This window comes from Rhododendron vialii, chromosome 2a (genome assembly GCF_030253575.1).
Source record: "Rhododendron vialii isolate Sample 1 chromosome 2a, ASM3025357v1".
Lineage (NCBI taxonomy): Eukaryota > Viridiplantae > Streptophyta > Magnoliopsida > Ericales > Ericaceae > Rhododendron > Rhododendron vialii.
The window spans coordinates 37395497-37416701 of record NC_080558.1 but is presented as its reverse complement, the minus strand read 5'-3'; the positions used below and the strand labels follow the sequence as shown (position 1 = coordinate 37416701).

At 38.4% G+C, this 21205-nt stretch overlaps 1 protein-coding gene across 5 annotated transcripts in view; it reads left to right on the top strand.

The window, feature by feature from the left end:
• The window catches only part of LOC131316188 (protein FORGETTER 1-like), a 30333-nt gene extending 9811 nt beyond the window's left edge, over positions 1-20522 (top strand). For 2 of the 5 annotated variants that reach the window (XM_058345482.1, XM_058345484.1), the window contains exons 12-33: positions 21-164; positions 302-401; positions 488-616; positions 1037-1105; positions 2430-2491; positions 2615-2748; positions 2891-2984; positions 3096-3193; positions 3267-3402; positions 3592-3698; positions 4790-4885; positions 5028-5115; positions 5256-5376; positions 5542-5653; positions 5734-5857; positions 5941-6018; positions 6099-6217; positions 11562-11618; positions 11732-11834; positions 13478-13642; positions 17683-17794; positions 20261-20522. In XM_058345482.1, coding sequence (XP_058201465.1) covers positions 21-164; positions 302-401; positions 488-616; positions 1037-1105; positions 2430-2491; positions 2615-2748; positions 2891-2984; positions 3096-3193; positions 3267-3402; positions 3592-3698; positions 4790-4885; positions 5028-5115; positions 5256-5376; positions 5542-5653; positions 5734-5857; positions 5941-6018; positions 6099-6217; positions 11562-11618; positions 11732-11834; positions 13478-13642; positions 17683-17794; positions 20261-20283 — 2271 coding nt within the window. In that variant the 3' untranslated portion in view covers positions 20284-20522. Of the gene's footprint in view, positions 1-20; positions 165-301; positions 402-487; positions 617-1036; positions 1106-2429; positions 2492-2614; positions 2749-2890; positions 2985-3095; positions 3194-3266; positions 3403-3591; positions 3699-4789; positions 4886-5027; positions 5116-5255; positions 5377-5541; positions 5654-5733; positions 5858-5940; positions 6019-6098; positions 6218-11561; positions 11619-11731; positions 11835-13477; positions 13643-17682; positions 17795-20260 lie in introns of those variants that run through there. The other 3 variants (XM_058345483.1, XR_009197031.1, XR_009197032.1) reach the window with 3 other exon arrangements.
• The last annotated feature ends 683 nt before the right edge of the window (positions 20523-21205 follow it).

Sequence of the window (21205 nt, the reverse complement as noted above, 5' to 3'; positions counted from 1 at the left end):
TTCTCTGTGTTATGTTGTAGCGCTTCTTTAGTCACATGTGTATGTCAGCTAAGGTGCCTGCTGTAGTAAGAATTGCTAAGCAAGCATTAATTGAGAATAAATGCGTGGTTATTGGCATACAAAGTACCGGAGAGGCACGAACAGAGGAAGCTGTGGCAAAATATGTGAGTCTATGTTCCTTGCATTACAGTTACTGGGTTGTTGTCCTCGTTTGACAATAACTATGTTCTGCACTTTGTCAAAATTCTTTTTATTTGTATTTTTGTTATTCTAGTATTCTAGCTGATCTGTCTTGATATAGGGACTTGAACTTGATGGTTTTATTTCTGGACCTCGAGAGCTTCTATTAAAATTTGTTGAAGAGCATTATCCTCTGCCTCCAAAACCTGTCTTACTACCAGGTATGTTATGGTTTATATACTATTTTTTTTCTTCTTTTTCTGCTTCCAATCGTGTTTTTAGGTTTTAATAATTTCGATTCTTGTAGAGGAAAGTGAAAAGAATCTTCCTCGAAAGAGGCACTTGGCAACACCTGGTGTTTCAGTTGGAGGGAGAGTTACTAAAGTTGCAAAATGCAAAGCAGGGAGTGATGATGAAAGTGACGAAGAAGCTGAAGGTAAGTCACTTGTATCTGTATGCAGCAGATCCTGTGCCCAATCCTATTGACCATTTGTTCTTCTTTCTATCATTGTTCTGCAAAACATATATCATTCCCTTTCATTCTGCTCCACATTTCTATATACATTACCTTTGGCCATGTCTAATTCAACGTTTTGATATTGTCACGTAATTTTTTTTCTTTGATATCCATGTTGTATATGGGTGGCATTCCCTTAATGCCTTCTTTCTAATATAATTTTACCTATCAAAAAACAGAAGAAGAAGATATCCATGTTGTATGCTTTACATCGTTGTGGTTATGTCTCCTATCTCCATCTCTTTTAATTAAGTTCGCACATCAAAGCTGCAATGCTGGGGATACAATTTGCTCTACTGGTAAATATCATTTTTACTGGTTTCTCTCTCGTCAATGCAGTGGATTCTGAACATGAATCTACCGAATGGGAAGCTGAGAGTGATGCTGAAAGTGATGAAGAATCTGAATGTAAGTTCTGTAAATCTTGGGTTGGTCAGATCCTTTGCATTTTCGCATTTAAAATTTCATTGATATGAGTACAACAAGATATAACATCCTTTCATTCAGCTGAAACTTTACTATTTGAAAATGTTCCCCCATGTACGTTTTCTATGTTGGGATTAGTTCATTTAATTGCCTTTCATCTTGTCGGTTGACTTGGTACACCTGTCCGGGCCGCATGTAGCCCACCACGTGTTGCCCCCAATGTGTGTTGCCTTGGATGACATGTGGATTCGGTCTGGGACCAAATGTGCATTGTAGCACACATCTCTGTTGGCCTCTTGGCCATAAACCTCCTCCACTTAACTAGATCTAGGTGATCCCGAAAATGGCCCGAGCAGCCCTTGCAGGACCATTAGGGGTCATGAAGATTGAGGGGTAGACTTGGAAGCTTGCAAGGCATGGTGGTACCCCCTTACTAAGGTAACCTATAATGGAGAGAGACAAAGACACAAGCTGATAAGGTCAAGCCATCAGATAGTGGCCAACTTGCGCTGGGCTTGCACCTCTGCCATGGGGCCGCCACTTGCGGCCTGCACAACCACGTCAGAGACGTGGCCACCATCTCCATTACTGGTGCAACCTGTTGCCACCTCTGTATGACAGAGTCGGACTCAAATTATCCACTACCTCTGAGCGCACCACTTGCCAGGTGAGTGGGGTGTGATCTAGAACCTGGAAACAAACCTTAATTATACCTGTACCCCAGGAAGAATTGAAATCATTGTGCCAACGTCAAGAAAATGTCTTCTCATTCATTCAATTAAAACACTATCTCCAGAGTCCTTTAAATAGGCTCCAGTGCTGAGAGATAAAAGAAGTAAAAAGATAAATGCTAATAATAAACAAGGCAAATCCTAGATGGTAAATAAATCTGATAAATAAGACTCCCTTCTTGTACCGGATTTTGGAACCTTTGGTCGTATCTGTTGAATGGCTTGATATACATTGTTGGATCCATTTCCTAACAACTTAAGCTTTTGGGACAATTGGTAACTTAACAGTCTCGCCTTGTAAGTAGGATTGTCGAAGGCCATACTCTGTGATCTTCACCTTCTCTCTCTCTCTCTCTCTCTCTCTCTCCCTGAACAATGCTTTATGCTTTCTAAGTTTTTTAAGCCATTCTTAGGTTGCATTACTGATTGCCAAAATGTATCTGATGCTTCAGTTGTTGTCATTGCTTGTAAGTTGTATCTTTGTGTGGATGTTAAACTTATCACTTTAAATGAAGCGTGTGTTGTGAATTGTTCTGTCGGTAACCGTTTTCCTGTTATCTGTTTCATTGATGCAGCTGATTTTGAATCCGAATCTACTGATGAGTTTCAAATACATGACACTTATAGTCCGGAAGAGGTCCGATTCTTTTATTGTTGTTTGGCACGGATAATCTTTTTGAACCTGTGTTTGCCTTTATCTTCTTAGTTCATTCTTTTTGTTGGAAAGAGGCAAATTACGCCGATGTTCCTGTTTTTGCAGCTTGTTGATTCTACCTTCTTAGTCCCACCTGTTATAGACGCAGTATCAGGGGATGTGTCCTGTCATTCAGGCCAGGGAAAACAAGATCAATATCTCCAAGCCAGAAATGCCTTGCTTGCAGAACTAGTGAAGAGGTCTTCATATATCCAGAATGATAAATATCTGTCTCGTCTTTATTTATCAATGCTGCTATTGGTCACTGGGCACGCAGTTAGGCTGCATGTTTTATTTAACCAGTATTTGTTGGCAGCTATGACATTTTATAAATCATCTTAGGTACGAAGGAGCTGTGGAGCGAAAATCAAAACTTTTGGATGTAATTCGTTCTTTGGAGCTTCCAGACAATCCATTGGATGATATAATTGACCAGGTAGGTACAAAAGGACATGCTCTCTGTCATCTATTTATGTGTACATATTTGTGATATCTGTTCGTATCTATGGTCGTTGTTTTCTTCTAATAACTTTCAATTCTTTTGCAGCTTGGGGGTCCTTGTAATGTTGCAGAAATCACCGGTAGGCGAGGCATGCTTGTTAGAACTTCTGATGGGAAAGGTGTCACGTATCTGGCGCGCAACACGTGAGTTTCTGCATGTTTCCATTTAAAATTTGCTTGTGTGTTGTGGTTTCTGACAACTACAAATGTTGTGTAGAAAGGAGGTACCCATGGATATGGTCAATATGAATGAGAAGCAGCTCTTCATGGATGGTAAGAAGCTGGTTGCAATAATTTCTGAAGCTGGGTCTGCTGGTGTTTCTTTGCAGGCAGACAGAAGGGCAATAAATCAGGTATGTTTATGTCTGACGATCTTTGATGTTTTCATTAAAGTTTTATCAGTCACTACTGTAGTTTAGTTATGTTTAGGTGGATGACTGCATCTGACTGCACATCAAGACCTGAACTTCAATCATATATGATGACTCAACAACGGGCATTCAAGTTCGCCCTCTGTTATTTATTTATTTGTATTTTTCCAGAAAAGAAGGGTTCATTTAACGCTAGAACTACCTTGGAGTGCTGACAGAGCAATTCAACAATTTGGAAGAACCCACCGGTCAAACCAAGCTTCTGCACCAGAATATAGGTAGACAGTGGATACAACATTTAAAGTAAATTACGTTTTATCTATTAAGACTAAGATATGAGTGTAATGTGTGGATGCAAGAGAGGGAGGGAGGGTTTATTTACGAAACTCAGTCAACGCAAATTGCGTAATGCTTTTTGATAGTGGTCTTGATGGGCTGGTGCTGAAATTAAGTGGTAGACTTTAGGTCCTCTGATTAATTTTTCAAGTGCTCTGACTTATACATTGCAAGTTCAGCTCTTTGCTAGTGGAAAAAGTTGCCTTACCCAAAAAAGAGAAAAATCTATCCACTTTGGCCCCTCAAATATGATAAACATTTTAAGGGTGTCACTTAGTTTGTTGAGTTATTATAAAGAGGTCAAATTCCCATTAAGAGAAGAACAGCAAGTGTCCTAGAAGGGGGAGTGGGGTTGGGGGTGAGCAGGAATAGTGGACGATGAATTTTTCTGAATTCCTTTGGTAATCTTATTCAATGTCTTCCTTCGGCTCCCTAAGAGTTCAACTACTTGTGTCTTGTAAAGACTTCCAATTGCACAACTGTTGTGGCAGTTTATGGTTTCCAACTGTATAACTCTTCCCAATCTAGCATTGTGTCTAATCTATGAATGAATTTAGGCAACACACAACTGTAATGTATTTAAAGTTTTATCCCATCACATTTTTATGTGTTCCTATAATCTATCAGTGGCAAGAATGTAATGGGAAGTTGAATTGAAGGATTTTCATAGTGGTTCGGTTATGAGCATACATCCACTATTGGCATCCAACACTGGATTACCAAATTCTCTACATCAGAAGGGGTTTGCAAAACCGGATTTTCATTGATGTTTTGTTTTTCGCGGGAAAATTTGATATCTCTTAATTTATTGGGCATGCCGTACAAATTCTTTTATGGTCATCAATATTTTTCCTGTTACCTTAAAAAAGTTTTAGTTGAGGCTAACTACAAGAGAAGTGTGGCCAAAGACTATATAAATAACACTCGACAGATGTCATGAATCAATTGATATGGCTTAGTTACTGTGTTGGACCTGATCAACATGGACTTTTATCTGCTTTTTATACCAGTATGTGGCTTTTCTGCCTGGCAGGTTATTGTTTACTAATCTTGGTGGTGAACGCCGATTTGCGTCCATTGTTGCCAAGAGATTGGAGTCTCTGGGAGCCTTAACACAGGGGGACCGTCGGTAAGTTGGATTTATCTTCTTTCTGGTTATAAGGAGTTCACGTACGATATTATTTAATTTAGGCACCAGAGCGAGATGGAGATCATCCAGTTCACTACACTCGTGATCTATTTTTGTCTCATAGCTGCTGTTTGTTTTGCAGGGCTGGACCATCTTTAAGTGCTTATAACTATGATAGTGCTTATGGAAAGAGGGCACTGATGATGATGTACAGCGGAATTATGGAGCAGGTTTGTCTGTGTAACATAATATACTAGTCTCCTGATATACGCTACTTGCAATATTGTAGCTCTTTTTTTAAGACTTTTTTGATTCCGGGGGAGGGCAATGATTGGGTGGAAGGTGAAGTGGCTGATTCTTGTTTTTCCAGGATCCTCTACCAGTTTTGCCCCTGGGATGTAGTGCTGAAAACCCAGGTGCAATCCAAGATTTTATTGTGAAGGCAAAAGCGGCACTTTTTTCTGTTGCAATTGTGAGAGAGAATATTCGGGGTAATATTTTGTCTCTATAGTCTTGCTACCATTGTATTGGCTAATATGTTAGGAGTTAAATTGTTGTCTTCCTTTCTTGTTATTAGCTTTTTAAATCTGGTTATCTGCATAATCTTTCCAACTCACTTATAGGTGTTTGCTTATCGTCGTTCTGATCTTCTTTAGGTAATGGGACGGGCTCGGGAATATTTTCTAGCCACATAGCTGATTCAGATATGCATGATGTAGGCCGTTTCCTTAACCGTATCTTGGGGCTGCCACCTGATATCCAAAACGGGTTTGTAGTAATTCTTCCAATCTAGTTTTGGGAGTTCTCTTTTTTTCTTGAAGGATTATGACACCGGCTTTTAAATACAGGCTATTTGAGTTATTTGTCAGCATATTTGATCTCGTCATTCAGAAAGCACGCCTGGAAGGGTATTTTGATTCAGGCATTGTTAAAATGAGAGCGAACACCATCGAATTGCGTGGAAATCCGAAGGTTATGCTTCTATTGTTGCTCTTACTGCATTCACATTTGGACATTGGGAAATATATTTTGTATTGACTTCCATCTTTTTGCAGGTTGTTTACGAGGATCCTTTGTCTGGTGCATCGACTTTGCTGTTCACCTTCACCCTGGATCGTGGAACCACATGGAAGGTGTTTTCCTCGTCTCTTTATGGTGTGTGTGTATTCTATCTGATGACTTCACAATTCAAATTTATTTTTTCCTTTTTCAGTCTGCGTCTGCATTGTTGGATGAGAAGCAAAAGGATGGGTCTGATTTGACTAATATTGGATTCTACGAATCTAGGAATGAATGGATGGGAAGGCGACACTTCCTTTTAGCTATCAAAGGGTATGGAAGAAGGATTTTTATTCTTTTTTTCTTGGTTAAATCTTCTAAATCTCATAACTTTCTTTTCTGATGAAGGAAAAAGAGTTATATGAGCTAGATTCGTTTTAATGACTCAAGTTAAATATGTCATCTATTGTGGAAACTACAGCCGGATTGCTAGTCTTGAGTGGTTCCTGGGTTGTAAATCTAGAAATCAAAGCTGGAAAAATTTCTTTGGACAATATTCCTGTTCATGTATGTAGTTAGGATTTGCCGGGGCAATAGCTGTCATCACTCCCCTTTATTATATAAACTTATTATGCTGACATTGGAAAGAGCCAACAATGTCCAGTGACATCCAGGTGCAATCATTCATGGCTCTTTGTTTCTTTTCTATGTGAAATTAGCTGTAGGCTTGGGACTAGCGAGTCCATACCACTTTTGGACTATTTATATTTGGTTCTTGGTAGTTCTCCCTTAGTTCTATTGTGGTGTTGAGGAAAAATTATACCTTCCTGTACTACTGACATTTACGTAAACAACCTGCCTGCCTTATCCCCTAGTCTCGGCCTTGACTCTTGGGTGTCCCATACAACCTTTATGTCTAATGCAACTTATTGACGTTTACTTTTAAGCAATCATGAATTGATATAATACCTGTTGAGTTTCAATTGCTAAATGTTGAGAATGTCATTTGTATTGTCCTTTGTTGAATGAGTATGATATCCTTGCTGTTAGTGGTGACAAGGAGAAAAGCATATAGGGTGATCAAAACCCTAGCACAAACATTGAATTCATAGTGAGGGACAAAAAATTATCGTACAGTGACTCTTGTACCCTTACTACTAACTACTTGGCTGGTAAAACTCCTAACACGCGCCCTCAAGTTGGAGCACAAATATCTAAAAAAGTCGGCTTGTTATACAGCAACTCTAACTGTGACTTGCGGTTTGGTAAATATATCAGCTCACTAAGCACCTGTAGACACTAAAGTGCAGGGTGATGTATTAACGTTGACCTCAGACCTAGTAGCTGTTATACCAATATCCACCTTTTCTTACAAAATGACAATCAATCGCTATTTGCTTAGTCATGGAAAACTGGATCAGATGCAATATGGATCGCCTAGTCCTCTCATGGCAAGCTGGATCAGACGCAATATGAACCACCTCCTGATTGTCACAGTATGTATATATTCATGGGAAATTGCACTCTTAATCCTATCTCATGAAAGGTGCTTACTTATACAATGTCAAAATGTGGGCCAGGGCTGCTTTGCTTTGCACAACTAGATCTTGCAACAACCGCCTGCTTCTTATTCTTCCAATTAACTAGACTACTACCGAGGAATGTATAATACCCTGTAGTAGATCTTCTGTGAGATGGGTCTTCGTACCCAATCTGAGTCTGCAAACACCACAACATGCGAATAACCACCAGAACATAAGCAATGTCAGGGATGAGCCTTGAGATACTTGATAATTCTAAGGACAACCTCCCAATGTGGGAAAGGAAGTGCTGGCTTAAAATGACTCACCATACTTGTAACAAAATGATACATTGGGACACAAAATAGTAAGATAATTCAACTTACTAACCAAGGGATGATATTGATCATGACTAGATGGCAACTCCCCAACACGCAGCTTGACATTGATAGCTATAGGGGTGTCCATAGGTTTAGACCCAAGTAAACTGGTCTCTCTGAAATATCCAACACATACTTTCTCCAAGATAAGCTAATACCATATTTGAATATTACTACTTCAATATCAAAAAATATCTCACCAATACTTGATTGTGCCCTAGGAGTGAAGCTGACTTCCAAAATCCTTCCACTTAGTAATATGATCATCACTCGTGGTAGTAGTATCATCCACATAGTTAATCAAAAGAATTTTCCCTTGATTAGAAATGAGAGAAGATGGAATGATCAAAGTGATGATGATACTTGCCAAATCTCAAAATTGCATAACTTGACTTGCCAAACCAGGTCCTAGAAGACTTCTTAAGACCATAAAGAGCTTATTTAAGATGATCACATGAGTACTCTCCTTATTAGCTGGATCCTTCTAAAATGGGTGCGATCCCAAGACGGAAGCTCGAATCGGCACTTGCATGATGGGAGCTTCACAGGAGCTCGCTCCCCTCGAGATAGGAGCTCTTTCCAAACTAAGATGGGAGCTTATTGGGCGGTTAAGGCAACTATTCTTTTGCTCTTAAGGGAGTTATGCCATTGTGGAAATAAAAATAGAAAAATCTTATCACTCAAGAAGTTTTGCAAATTGAAAATATCTAACTTTCTACAAGTACCCTTTAAGATCATGAAAATTCTCACAAGTAATCATTTTTCCTTCAATGGTTAAGTATTTAAAGATACTTTATACACGTATTGATATGAAATCTATATATGCTCCATGGGCTCCCAACCTTAGGAGCTTCTAGGTGCCTCCGCTTCCGCTTCATGCTACTAAGGTACTCTCTACCCTGGCAACAAACATCGGTGGTTACCCTATGTAGACTTCCTCATAGAGGTTGCAATGTAATAAGACATTCTTGACATCCAACTCAAACAAAGACCAACCTAGATTTTCTTCAAGGAAGATGGCACGCAAATTGAGCCAATTCTCGCAAATAGAGAAGCAGAGAAGGCTTCCTGAACAATGTTTAGGGGTTGTTTGGTGCTGATTTTTTTTTTCTTTGGATTATATTTTGGATTTTAGATTCTGAAAAACTCATTGTTTGATAATGTGAAAGTGTTTGGTGAATATATGAAAAATAGATTGTGGACCTTAAATGTGTTTGGTGATATAGTCAAATTACTAGATTGTGGGGGTGACACCGCATGAAGACTTGTGGGTGCAGATGTAGTGATCAACCCACTGCAATCTGAAAGAATAGTATGAGTTATGGGTGCAGATGTGGTGATCAACCCACTGCAATCTGAAAGAATAGTATGAGTTATGGGATATTGTTCCTCCTAAAGTCGGGACCTCTTTCTCATGAGCCCTATTAACTTTTCCTCTGATCCATGTGATCATCTGAGTGAGATTTAGAGGTAGTTATTTGCCTCTTGTAATCTCAGGTGGAACACTGAAAGTTATTACCACTTTTCTGAGGAATAATCTGGTGGAGATGTCATACGTACAAACGTATATGCTTGGACTCGATATTAAAGCTTGTACTATGTAAGAAACACATATTCTGCCAAATACTATGATATTGGACTATTGGAGCAGCCCTTCTTTGCCTTTATGCAGTTGGCATAAACAGTACTTTGTAGGTACTATGATGCTGTCTAATACCTAGTGAGTTCCTCTCCTCTTTGTCTAATAATACTCGCTCGATAAAACAAACCACATCCTGGATGTGACTTAAGATACTTCACAATTCTGATAACTACCTCCCAATGTGGATGACGAGGGGCAGACACGAACTGACTTACCATACTCACTGCAAAAGAGATATCCGGATGTGTAATTGTAAGGTAATTCAACTTACCAACTAAACGGCGATACTGATCAGGATTGGAGAGCAACTCCCCCTGGTCAACGCACAATTTGACGTTGGGATCCATATGAGTCTCAACAGGCCTAGTTCCCAACAAACCAGCATCCTCAAGAATATCTAGCACATACTTCCTCTGTGATAAGCTAATACTGTCTTTAGATCGTGCCACCTCAATACCTAAAAAGTATCGTAGTTTTCCCAAATCCTTAGTATGAAACTGCTGATGTAAGAAAGCTTTTAGCTCATCAATACCTTGCTTATCATCATCGGTAATGATAATGTCATCCAGATAGACAATCAATAATACTTTTCCTCGGTCTGATGTGAGAGAGAACACAGAGTGATCAGACTGACTGCGATGCATGCCAAATTGCAAAACTGCATTACTAAACTTGCCAAACCATGCTCTAGGAGACTGCTTAAGCCCATATAGAGCTTTACGAAGACGACATACCTGATTATGCTCCCCCTGAGCAACAAACCCAGGTGGTTGCTCCATGTAGACTTCTTCTTGGAGATCCCCATGGAGGAAGGCAATTTTGATATCTAACTAAAATAATAACCAACCCAGATTCCCTGCAAGAGAAATAAGGATCCGAACAGAACCAAAGTTTGGCAACTGGAGAAAATGTCTCCGGATAATCACACCATAAGTCTGAGTGTAGCCTTTAGCAACCAGACGAGCTTTATAGCGCTCAACAGTGCCATTAGGAAGATACTTGACAGTAAATGCCCAACAGCCAACAGTGGTTTTACCGGTAGGAAGAGGAACCAGCTCCCATGTGCCATTCTGATGAAGAGCAGACATCTCATCCTCCTTAGCTATCCACCACTCAAAAACAGATAAGGCCTCCTGAACAGTGTTAGGAACGAAAACGGATGAAATAGAAGTAGTTAAAGCACGAAGTGCAGGAGCCAGGTGATCATAGGAAACAAATTGAGCAATAGGATGAGAAGTGCAAGACCGAATACCTTTGCGAAGAGCGATAGGAAGGTCATCCGGATCTCGAAACGGAGGAGAAGATGGAGCTCCAAAAAGTTGGGTCTTCGATTTTGGGGTTTGGGTGGTCGGCGATGTACGGCAGCGGCGGTAAGGGTTACGGCTGTGGTGGTTTAGGGTTAGGGTTAAGATGGGGCTCTGATACCATGTTGTTTGGAGAGCAAAAAGTGTATAGGGTGTTAATGAACGCTAACACAAAACAATATTATATATTATGAGATTACTTATTACATAACTCACTTAACCAATGTGGGACTAAGACTAATACTCATCAATATTCTAACAGAGACTAAACTTTTTAATTCTATGGTAAACAACTTTGCTTTGATCCCACCAGTCACTTGTCCTCGCGTCGCCTTTGGCAACAAGTGGTTGGAAACATGAAAAAGCTGGCTTCTGAAGATTAAAAGTTGAAGAGAAAATTGATTGTTGTACTGGCCGTGAGTTTTGTATAACAAATAGTGCATGGTCAATTTTCGAGAAATGAAACTTAGAAATCTCCATTGTTGGTGAGTTTTGAAGAACAAAAGGGGGTGTGGCTTTGCGGGTCAATGTAATGAGGAGGATAAGGATTGTTGTTTGGTTGAGTAACTGATCTAGATTCAAGTTTATTGCCTACCACTTTTCTCAGATCCTACTTCAGGTGGGAGCTCTGTGCTCTGCTTTCACCTTTCTGCCGGATTTTTTCCTTGTCTCATGGTATTTTTTGGGCTTGGTTTTGATCGTTGTTGATTCTATTAGTTTCTAGGATTACAACGAACAATTGCTTGCATTATTTTTGGCTTAATTTCTTCACATTAGTATTGTCACATTGTATGTTCATTTTATCATTCTTTTTTCCTAATTGTGTTTCAGTTCTGCTTCTGGATTGTACAAGATATTCCGGCCTGCCACTGGGGATACACTTAGTAGGTATTTATTGATAGAGTTTATGAAGTTTGGTTTTCATGGCATTTTTTTTCCCTGTGATTGGTTCTGTAGTACTCCTTGGTTTGTAGCAACTGTCTTCCTCTCTTATTTTTTAGGGAGATGCTTTTAACTGAATTAAAAGAGAAATACGTAAAGGTTTCATACTTAGAGAAGGCTAGGAGCGGTTGGGAAGCGGAGTATGAAGTGTCCTCCAAACAGGTAAATACTTGGTGATTGTATTTCTTGTTGAAGCGTCAACTCAGTTCCTATTGCCATAGTAGCTAGAGACAACCACAATGGCTATACAGTAAATTCAGAAAGTTCCATGTTTCTGACAACAAAATAACACTAGCCAAAGTTGTTCTACGGAAAGTGAATAAATATATGAACTAAGGGAAAGCCACTTGTATACAAAAGGCAATGAAGAAAGGACCCTATACACAAAAAGCTCTACAACACTATGAATGGGTTGAGGGAAAAACAACTCTCACTTGTCTCCCAGAAATACAAAAGATTTACCACAAAATGTGATTGATTCCTCTCGCATCAAGGGAGCCACATTAAGTGTCACCCGTCGAAACAATCAGACAAAGTGCATGTGGAAGAGTGACACCGTGCTATGATTCTATTATTCTACTGTAGTGCTAGAGCACAAGTAGCTTATGCTAGTCTGCTAGAGCAGTGTGATTCTCCAATTTTTCAAAGTTGGCATGCTATGTCACTGAGTGGCTATACTATTAAGAACAAATCATTGACTCCATGCTTGAGCAGAACACGTCTCATTCTAGAGCACAATCACACCTGTTCAGGACTGAATCCAACTCTCACAACAAACCTAGTGTGTACTAAGATATTGAAAGTACTGCAGTTCACAAATCAACTTTACCACACATGATCTGCAACCATTAAATGCCAACATGCCAGTCCGTTACCAACAATGTTCTAAACATTGCTAGGCGCTAGTCGCGCGGAAAAGGGGCACCTAAGCGCCGACTTGTCGGCCGCCTAAGGCAAAGGCGGGGACTAGGCGCTGACTTGTCGGCTGCCTAATCCAGGCGTTGGACTACTGTCTAGCGCCTATGTGGCCGTCTTTTAGAACACTGGTGAACAATAGTTTGAAGAATTTAACTTTGTACAAAACCAAAGAATATAACTATGAAAGTTATGAACTTTTCCTACCTTGATGGTTTGAAACCTTTACCACATCAAATATACTTATCTACTGCCATCAAACTTTACATATTCCAGAAAGGACAGACTTTCGAGTATAGGAGATGATAAGGCTTCTTAAAAAGTATAAAGGAAAAGTTGGGCTTCACGCCATGGGAAGTCCTAAACACCTTTACAATATTAAATTATACAACGTGAGTTGAAACTCAATAGGAAACGTGCTAAATACAAACATATGAAGATGCAAGTGCAATGTAAACTATGTGAAAATATATCTAGGTTTTTTAATTTGATGCCTTTGTGTTCTATTTTGTGCCTTTTAATTAGAGAGCAGTTTTTCACATATTAGGAGCTCGGGTTGCATTGGCTTATTCTCAATTTTATTGTGGAGGACGTTGTGCCTGCCTGTTATAATATAGTTGCCTTTAGTGTTGCAACTCAAACAGAAATATCGGAGTGTTAGCTTACTTGGGCTCCTTGCTTCTTGTCTTCAGTTTAGTGTAGCTTGTTCTCATAGCAAAAAAAAATTCTTTTGCCTTCCAGAATGGCTTGATTTCTTTTGAATGAATAAGTATTCGCAGATTGTTGTTACAATGACTAAATTCCGATTAATTATTAAACATGTTCAAGTTAAAGTATGGTTATGTCTGTGCAAAATGTCTGTCGATAAGCCTCCTTGGATGCTTCCTTAGGTTCTTCTGATGGCATACATTTGCCTTTACCTGCAGTGCATGCACGGCCCTAATTGCAAGCTTGGTAACTTCTGCACAGTTGGAAGAAGATTACAAGAGGTAAATGTGTTAGGTGGCCTTATCCTTCAGATTTGGGGATCTATTGAGAAGGTCATCTCCAAGCAGGTAACTCACCTTCTTTGGTTCTTTATTTGATTTGGTCATGCTTCTAAACAATTGGACTTAGACACGTTGGGTACAAGCTTCCCTTTTTTGGTGGTCTATTTTAGGAATTCAACTTTTAAGAGGCCACACAGATCGTGTTTTAAAACCTGTTACTTTTCAACATTCCCTTCAACATCTATTTTGCTCCCTGGAGTAGTTGAATTCTTTTCGTAAGAAAAGGTTAGAAGGGTACTCCTACCAAAATTTGAACTTCGATATATGCGTGGGACAACCAAAAGGGGAGCAGCAGACAAACAATATGGAACAAAGGGATGGTATATTGTAGCCTTCCAAAGGAACAAGCTGCTCAGACTAAGGGATACTTATTGGCCTAACCTTCGGTCCCCATAACCAAAATTTTCTCTCTTCATAGAGAACTTTAAAAGAATCTTTGTTTATCCATGTTCATCCTCTTCCTTGTACATTTTCTAGAATAGGCACATTATATTGAGTTGTAATGAGAACAAAAAAGTACTCCCTTAGTTGTGAAAAGTTGGTCTCTTATTCCATTTTGGCTGTCCCATATTGCATGTCCCTCACAGAAATCAATGTCCATTTTCTGACAAGTTTCCCATTGCCCTTTCCTCTTCCTTGGGATAAATAAATGTGGGTACTAAATCAAGGCAAAAGGTATGCAAAAAGTCAACAAACTGCATTGAATTTTCAAACCAAATGTCACTTTTTGTACTTACTAAGTCTGGAAAGTGCAGAAAAACCACTTTAATTGGTAGCTGGTAAATTCAAAAGATCCATATGCTTAAATATTGTCGAGGGTAATTTAGAAAAAGATAGAGTTTGAGCAATACAATAGTTGTGTTTGTGCCCCCAAAAAAGTTGGATTCCCCAAGAGGGACCAACTTTATAGGACAGATAGAGTATGATTTTTCTATCCAATCAGAGATAAAAAGGGAAAATTTCATAGTAGCACTTGACCTTCCACACAAATCATCAAACATGGACACCTGACCTTAACAAAACATCACATAAACATCTAACGTATTAAAAAATTCATCAATTAAAGCCCTACTGCTAACCTCCGTCCAAAAACTAACAAAAAATATGTTTCTCTCTTCAATTTTGCTACCCACACTGACTTTTTTTTCACATATTTTGCACAAATTTTTTGTGGGGTCCATTTTTGGGTCCCACACAAATTATCCGATCTGTTAACTAATTGTAAAATATTTTTTCAAGCGATCTTGCAAAAAATCAACTCGATAAAATAAATGTAAGTGTATGATCCAATTGTACAGCTTTTCATTCATAGTTCTGGATTAAAATTTTGCATAAAAAGTTGTAAGATTTGATCAAACACTTAAATTTACACCGTTGAGCTGATTTTTTTTTACAAGATCACGCAAAAAATATTTTAAAGCTAATGAAATGATCAGATCATTTTTAGGGACCCAAAAGTGGGCCCCACAAAAAAATTGTGTAATTCTAATCTGTGTGGGTACACTGGGTAGTGTTAGTTGCTCCGTAAAAAATAAATTAAAAAAAAACAACTCAGCAATATGCGGGAAAGAAAAAAGCAAAATAATAATGCAGAAGAAAAGATTTGTAGTACAATTTTTTTTGTGGGGACCCAAAAGTGAACCGATCCGCTAATTAATCTTTATTTATTATTATTTTTGCATGACCCTCTAAAAAATCAGCTCAACGGGGTAAATGTAAGTATTTGATCAAATCTTACAACTTTTCATGCATAATTTTAATTGAAATTTTGAATAAAAAGTTGTACGATTGGATCATACACTTACATTTATCTGATAGAGCTGATTTTTTGCAAGGGTTCTCAAAAAAATATTTGACATAATCAATGGATCAAATAATATGTGTGGGACCCATAAATGGGCCCAACCAAAAAAATGTGCAGAATCTGTGAAAAAAAGTCGGGCTAGTAGCAAAATTGGAGAGAGAAACATGTTTTCCGTATGTTTTTGATCGGAGATTGACGGAAGGGGTTTAATTGATGAGTTCTTTAATACGTTAGGTGTTTATGTGATATTTCGTTAAGGTCAGGTGTCTATGTGTGAAAGGTCAAGTGCTAATATGAAATTTTCCCAGATAAAAAAGCACAAATGGTTTTAACCTTATGACTGTAGAAACATGACTATGCTGTGCCAAACAAGACCATTACAAGGTAGTGTTATGAAATAATAAAAGAAATTATTCAATGCATTTGATTAGAGTCATACAACCTCTGATCTAAAAAGATTGTTCGGGTCCATAGTTATGAATACCGTTCCGTACCGTTTTGAAGAGAAACCGGTACCCTACCCCCCCCCCCCCACCCAATTCCGTACCGGACGCAATACCGGTCGGTACCGGCCGTTTCGGAAAATACCGGCCGAGACGAGATTACCGGAGATTCCGGCCGAAATTTTGCAGAGCGATTTTTTTTTTATTTTTATTTTTATGTTTTTTTTTGGAGCGACGTTATATTAACCCCCCCAAAAAAAACTGTTTAAAAAAAACAAAATAGATTCTGGTTTAAAAAACCGTTTCAGAATTTTAGCAAAACGTGAGCTTAACCATAGTATGTGCGCGAGGCTCAAATCTTGGATTTGCACCCCTCTTGTGCGCGAATAACCCGTGACGCGCACCCGGTTAACTAGTTTCCTAATCAGTTTTTCGAAATTGCATTCGGCCACGGCTCATTTTCCCGAGCGCGCGAGACCTCTCCTTGGGTCCTCATTCACAAGACCACTAGTATGCAAAGTCATTTAAGATGGAAAATAGTTTTGTAACTAGGCAATGTGCGACAAGAGGCAAACACATAGGTATTTTATGATAAATTGCATGGTATGGGGGATTTTTTTGAATTATAATCATATGTAATTATTATATATATTGTAGTTGCGGTAAATCCGAAACGGTACCTGGTATTTGGCCGGTACCGGTACGTACCGTACCAGTAGAAAAACCTGTAGCCTAGCCGGTACGGTATTCAGAACATTGTTTGGGTCTACAAAACGAGAACTTGAAAATGTAATCTTTTTTGTCAAGAAAAATTTGAACATTTTTCTTCAAGTTATTAGATATCAATTCCTCCTGTTATCCAATTTTAAGGTTTTGTTTGGAATCTAGGGAAAAGAAACGAAATGAAAGGAAAATAATTTTCCCGTGTTTGGTTTGAGAGGGAATGAAGAAGAAAATAACAAAACAAATAATTGAGCACAATGAGTTTTCCTCAACATTTTCTTTAAAGTTTTCTTTTCCTTTCCTTTGTTACTTTTTCTTTATTTCCCTCAGATTCCAAACAGGGCATAAATGTCCCTGTTTCTATTTTGGGATGTCCCCAAATAGTTGTCCCCTTTTTAAAAACAACAATCAAATCATGCCAAATTTTCAGTTTTACCCTTAAAAGTACTCTTTCCATCCCAATTGGTTTGTCCATTGTTGATGTTTGTATCGTTTTAAAATTATCTGTATTTTTTAATTTATAATACTTTTCATTATTTTGAAAACTTTGTTTAATAAAGCTAATTGACATCTGTCAAACGAGATCTACATTATATGTATTTTTGAGATTCATATTGATAAATATAAGCAATTTAAATGCATTTAATTAAATTAACAGTTTTGAAGGTTAATTTTAGAAATCTCAACCAATAATTTTGACTTGTTAAAAAAGTTTGTTTCCCTGTAGAAGACATTTAAAATGGGATTGAGGGAGCAGTTGGTTCCATTGACACAAAAATGTAAGGATTTTTGTATGATAAATGTACATTATTTTGAAGTTCTCGTTTTGCAGACTTGCCAATCTTTTTGGGATGAGGGAGTATGATTTTAAGCTATATTTATTTCATCCAAATGACTAGATAATTCTTGTTATAAGTAATTTTCTCAAAGCATGCCTCACATGTAACCACTAGCCTAGTGTGTTTGATCATGTATGTGTACTTGTGTCTTGTTTTCTATTTCCATGGCTTTTCAAAAAATGTGACTAGTTTGAAGAGTTTTTTTGATACTTTGAATCTTAACTAACATTCTCACAGGCCCATCAAAGCCATAAACGACTCCGTGTGGTACGTATTGAGACTACTACGGACAATCAACAAATTGTTGGGCTTCTTATTCCAAATGCAGCAGTTGCATCTGTGCTTCAAGGTGACTCTCTCTCTCCCTCCCTCCCTCCCTATATATATACGTGACGGTGTATCTTTTTTCCTGTTCAACCTCAACATTTATCTCCATTTTTTTTGGGGGCATAATTGTGTATTATTGTGGTATCGAGCATATTTGTGAAAAAAGTGAAAATTAATTACTTAGTGTTAGCATAAAAATGAGTGCATTTAGAATAACATTTGTAGATGTCTGTTGAAGCTTAATGTACGGCCATCTTTATTTTGTCTCATGAAATTTTAAACACTAACGAATTTCATTCCCAACTAAAAGATTTGCGCGCGCGCGCACATACACACAAACTCATTGGGGTAGAACCCATATTTGGGGTTCCCCCCCCCCCCCCCCCCTCTACACTCTTTTTCTTACTCTCCATCCTCACTCACGCAACACACAGACTAATACAATCACCTCCGTCTACTTTTCTAACCAATTAAGGCACCTCCTAATTAGGTGACTTTAATCGCCGAAAAAACCTCTCATCAACAGCCTTCAGATTCATTAGGTCTCCGCCCACTTTTTTGGTCTCTGATTAAGATTACTTTTCCAACACTCCCTCCTATTCTTAATTTTCTTTCATCAAACAAGTCGAACAAAGGTCCAATCACTAAATGAACTGCTTGTGGCTGGTCAAATCTCGCCATTTTGTCACGTTCGTCATCTCGTTGCGCCACGTTTGGCATATCTTGACCATCTCTGAGCCTAGTGGGCTCTTCTCCTTGCATGTTGTGTCACTCTATTTGCACATCTCGTCTACTGTGGGCTTTGTGGGTTTTGTTTCGTCACTATCATCTCGTTTGTTCTCTTAATAATGTCTCGTCACTTTATAATTGATTTTGGACATGAATAGCCAAAATCTCACATTCGTGTCGTCTATTTCGCAAAATCACCTTTTATTTGCTCCGTCCCGTCTCCTCCGTTTCTTTTTGTCAATTTTTGCCTTATCGTCTCCAAATCACCTTAGAGTGATTTTCTCATCATCTCATCGGGAACAACTTGCAAAATTTCGCCAGTTGCTGGGAAAATCTCTGCTAAATCTCGTAAGTGTATTTGTATAGGTTTGTGAAAGCATGCGTGTTCTAGTTTAGTAATTATTGTCAGCCCCAGTTGATTATCACGCTGCTAGTGGGTCTATGGTGGTAAAACGAATGATCTTTTTTATCTTCGGTAACAAATAATCCAATTCAATCCAGTCCCTTAGCGTGTTCCTTAAGAAATCTCTGTTCCCAAACTAAAACAAAACCCTTATCCCAATGGATTTCTCAAAATAGAAAGTGACAAAATTAGGTGTAATTCATCTTGTTCTAGGTACGGTTTGATCTCTTCTCCAATAAGTTTAACTGCTTAAGCAAATGTGCATTAACTTAAATCTAGAATTCATGTTTTCTGTATGCATTTGGTAGTTCGGCATCTACTCTTCCTATAACCAAACCACGTCTAACCAAACCAAACCAAACCGAGCCTTGTGTCCCAATCAATTGAGGTCGGCTACATGAACCCTATTTTTCTATTGAGCTCTGTACAGCTCTACCTGTTCACTTAAATTTAGTAAGTCCAAATCCTTCCGTATCACGGCATCCAAAGTCAATTTAGGTCTTTCTTTTAACCTAACTCTACTATCCACTATTGTCACTCTTTCCTATGTTTTGTCATAATTTACCCAAATAATTCTCTTCCAATTATTTTTTCTCTCTACATTTTCATAACATAACCCCAAAGAGAAACAAGGTCTTATTTAGTTATGGATGTCTATTGAACTTAACCTCCTATCCTCAACATTTTTGTGTGTTGTAGTTACTTCGTAGTAGTACTTTATAAGATGAAATAGAAATTAAGAACATAAAATTAGATGGAAAAAAGCAGTAGTATTTCATATCCAGCACAGAAGTACCCATCCCGTACCCATGGAGTACCGATGCCATCCATGGCATAACAGTGTCGTACCTGGATACCAAACTGTACCCGATATTGTTTGCCTTACCGGAGGCGTACCTGCACTGTTCCCGTACATGAGACTCGTACGGCAACATTTTGGAGTACTCGTGCTTCATAGCCGACAAGCGACAACACAGCTCCTACTTTGTTGCCCTTCATAAGAGGAACCACCCTTGTCATAGCAGCTAACAAAATCTATCCTTGGACCCACTGTTAAAGCCCTCCAATTAGCACCCACTGAAACTCCAGGTGGGTAGGGAAATGTGAGGTGCAATAATAAGTAGAAATCAAGGGTGGGATTTATAGAACCAAATTATTATGGTGATATTTGCTTTGAGATTAAGGCATGTGGAAGATCTACTAGAAAAAAGATAAAAGAAATAGTGTAGTGTCGTGTCATTAATTTTTTTCGTGCCTGGTAAATTTTTTTTTGGTGAAAGAAAAAATTTGCAATGAGATTATTGTCCTGAAATGCATGTAACGGTGCCATTAATATAAGTGTGACACATTTAGCAGGGGTTCAAGATGCTGGTGATTGAGATGTACCAAGTGTGGAGACGGCTTCTTTTTGGCTATGGTTGATTGGCATATATAGGAGAACGATTTTTGAGGTATAGTGCGCATACTTTTGCTTGATTTAACTTATTCTCGTTCACAGTAGTGTCATTCGGGATGTATATAATATGGTTTTTGTCCAGTTTCAACAGATGATTATCCAGCCCCGAACATATTATAACAGCTGAAATGAAATATAATGCTTTTGGTTACTAGGCTCGAAGCTTATAGTCTGTGAGTGGGTAGAAATTAATTCAAAGCACTACTGAGAAAGGCTAGATAGATAACAAAAATGTTTTAGAACTGCCTCGCATCATCAGTATACAGTGGTATTTTGCTAACCATTAGTTTTTGTTGTTGTTATGTGTGGCGTGGTGTGTGAGACCCTCAAATCATGTGATTACGTGTGTGAATTTGTGTAAAATGCCTCTAGCATCTACAATCTGCGTCAGGGTAAAGTCGAAAACTTTTTCGGTAGTGTTACACTTTTGTACAAACTATATACATTTTGTATTCTTTCGGGTTCAAATAGATTCAACCGAAGTTAGTTATGCATATATACTGTCAATTTTGAAGTAATGGTTCATGTACTATACAAATTTTTTTTATGGTTAAATTTGTTACACATTTTTTGGGTCATCTGTTACGATTTATTATGGTTCTTGTCACGTATTATTTTGGTAAGTCACGAATATGTAAGCATGCACAGAAATGTTACGAAAATATTTGGTGTTGACTGCTACTAGTATTTTCGTGTGTCCGTTTTTATTGAAACCCTCGTAGAGTCCATTTTTTCCTTCTACTATAAGAGTTGTTGATGCCGGTACCCGAACACCAAAACTCACTGCACAAAGTGGTACTACATGATTATTGAACTTATAGGCAGGTCAATGATCTTGCAGATTT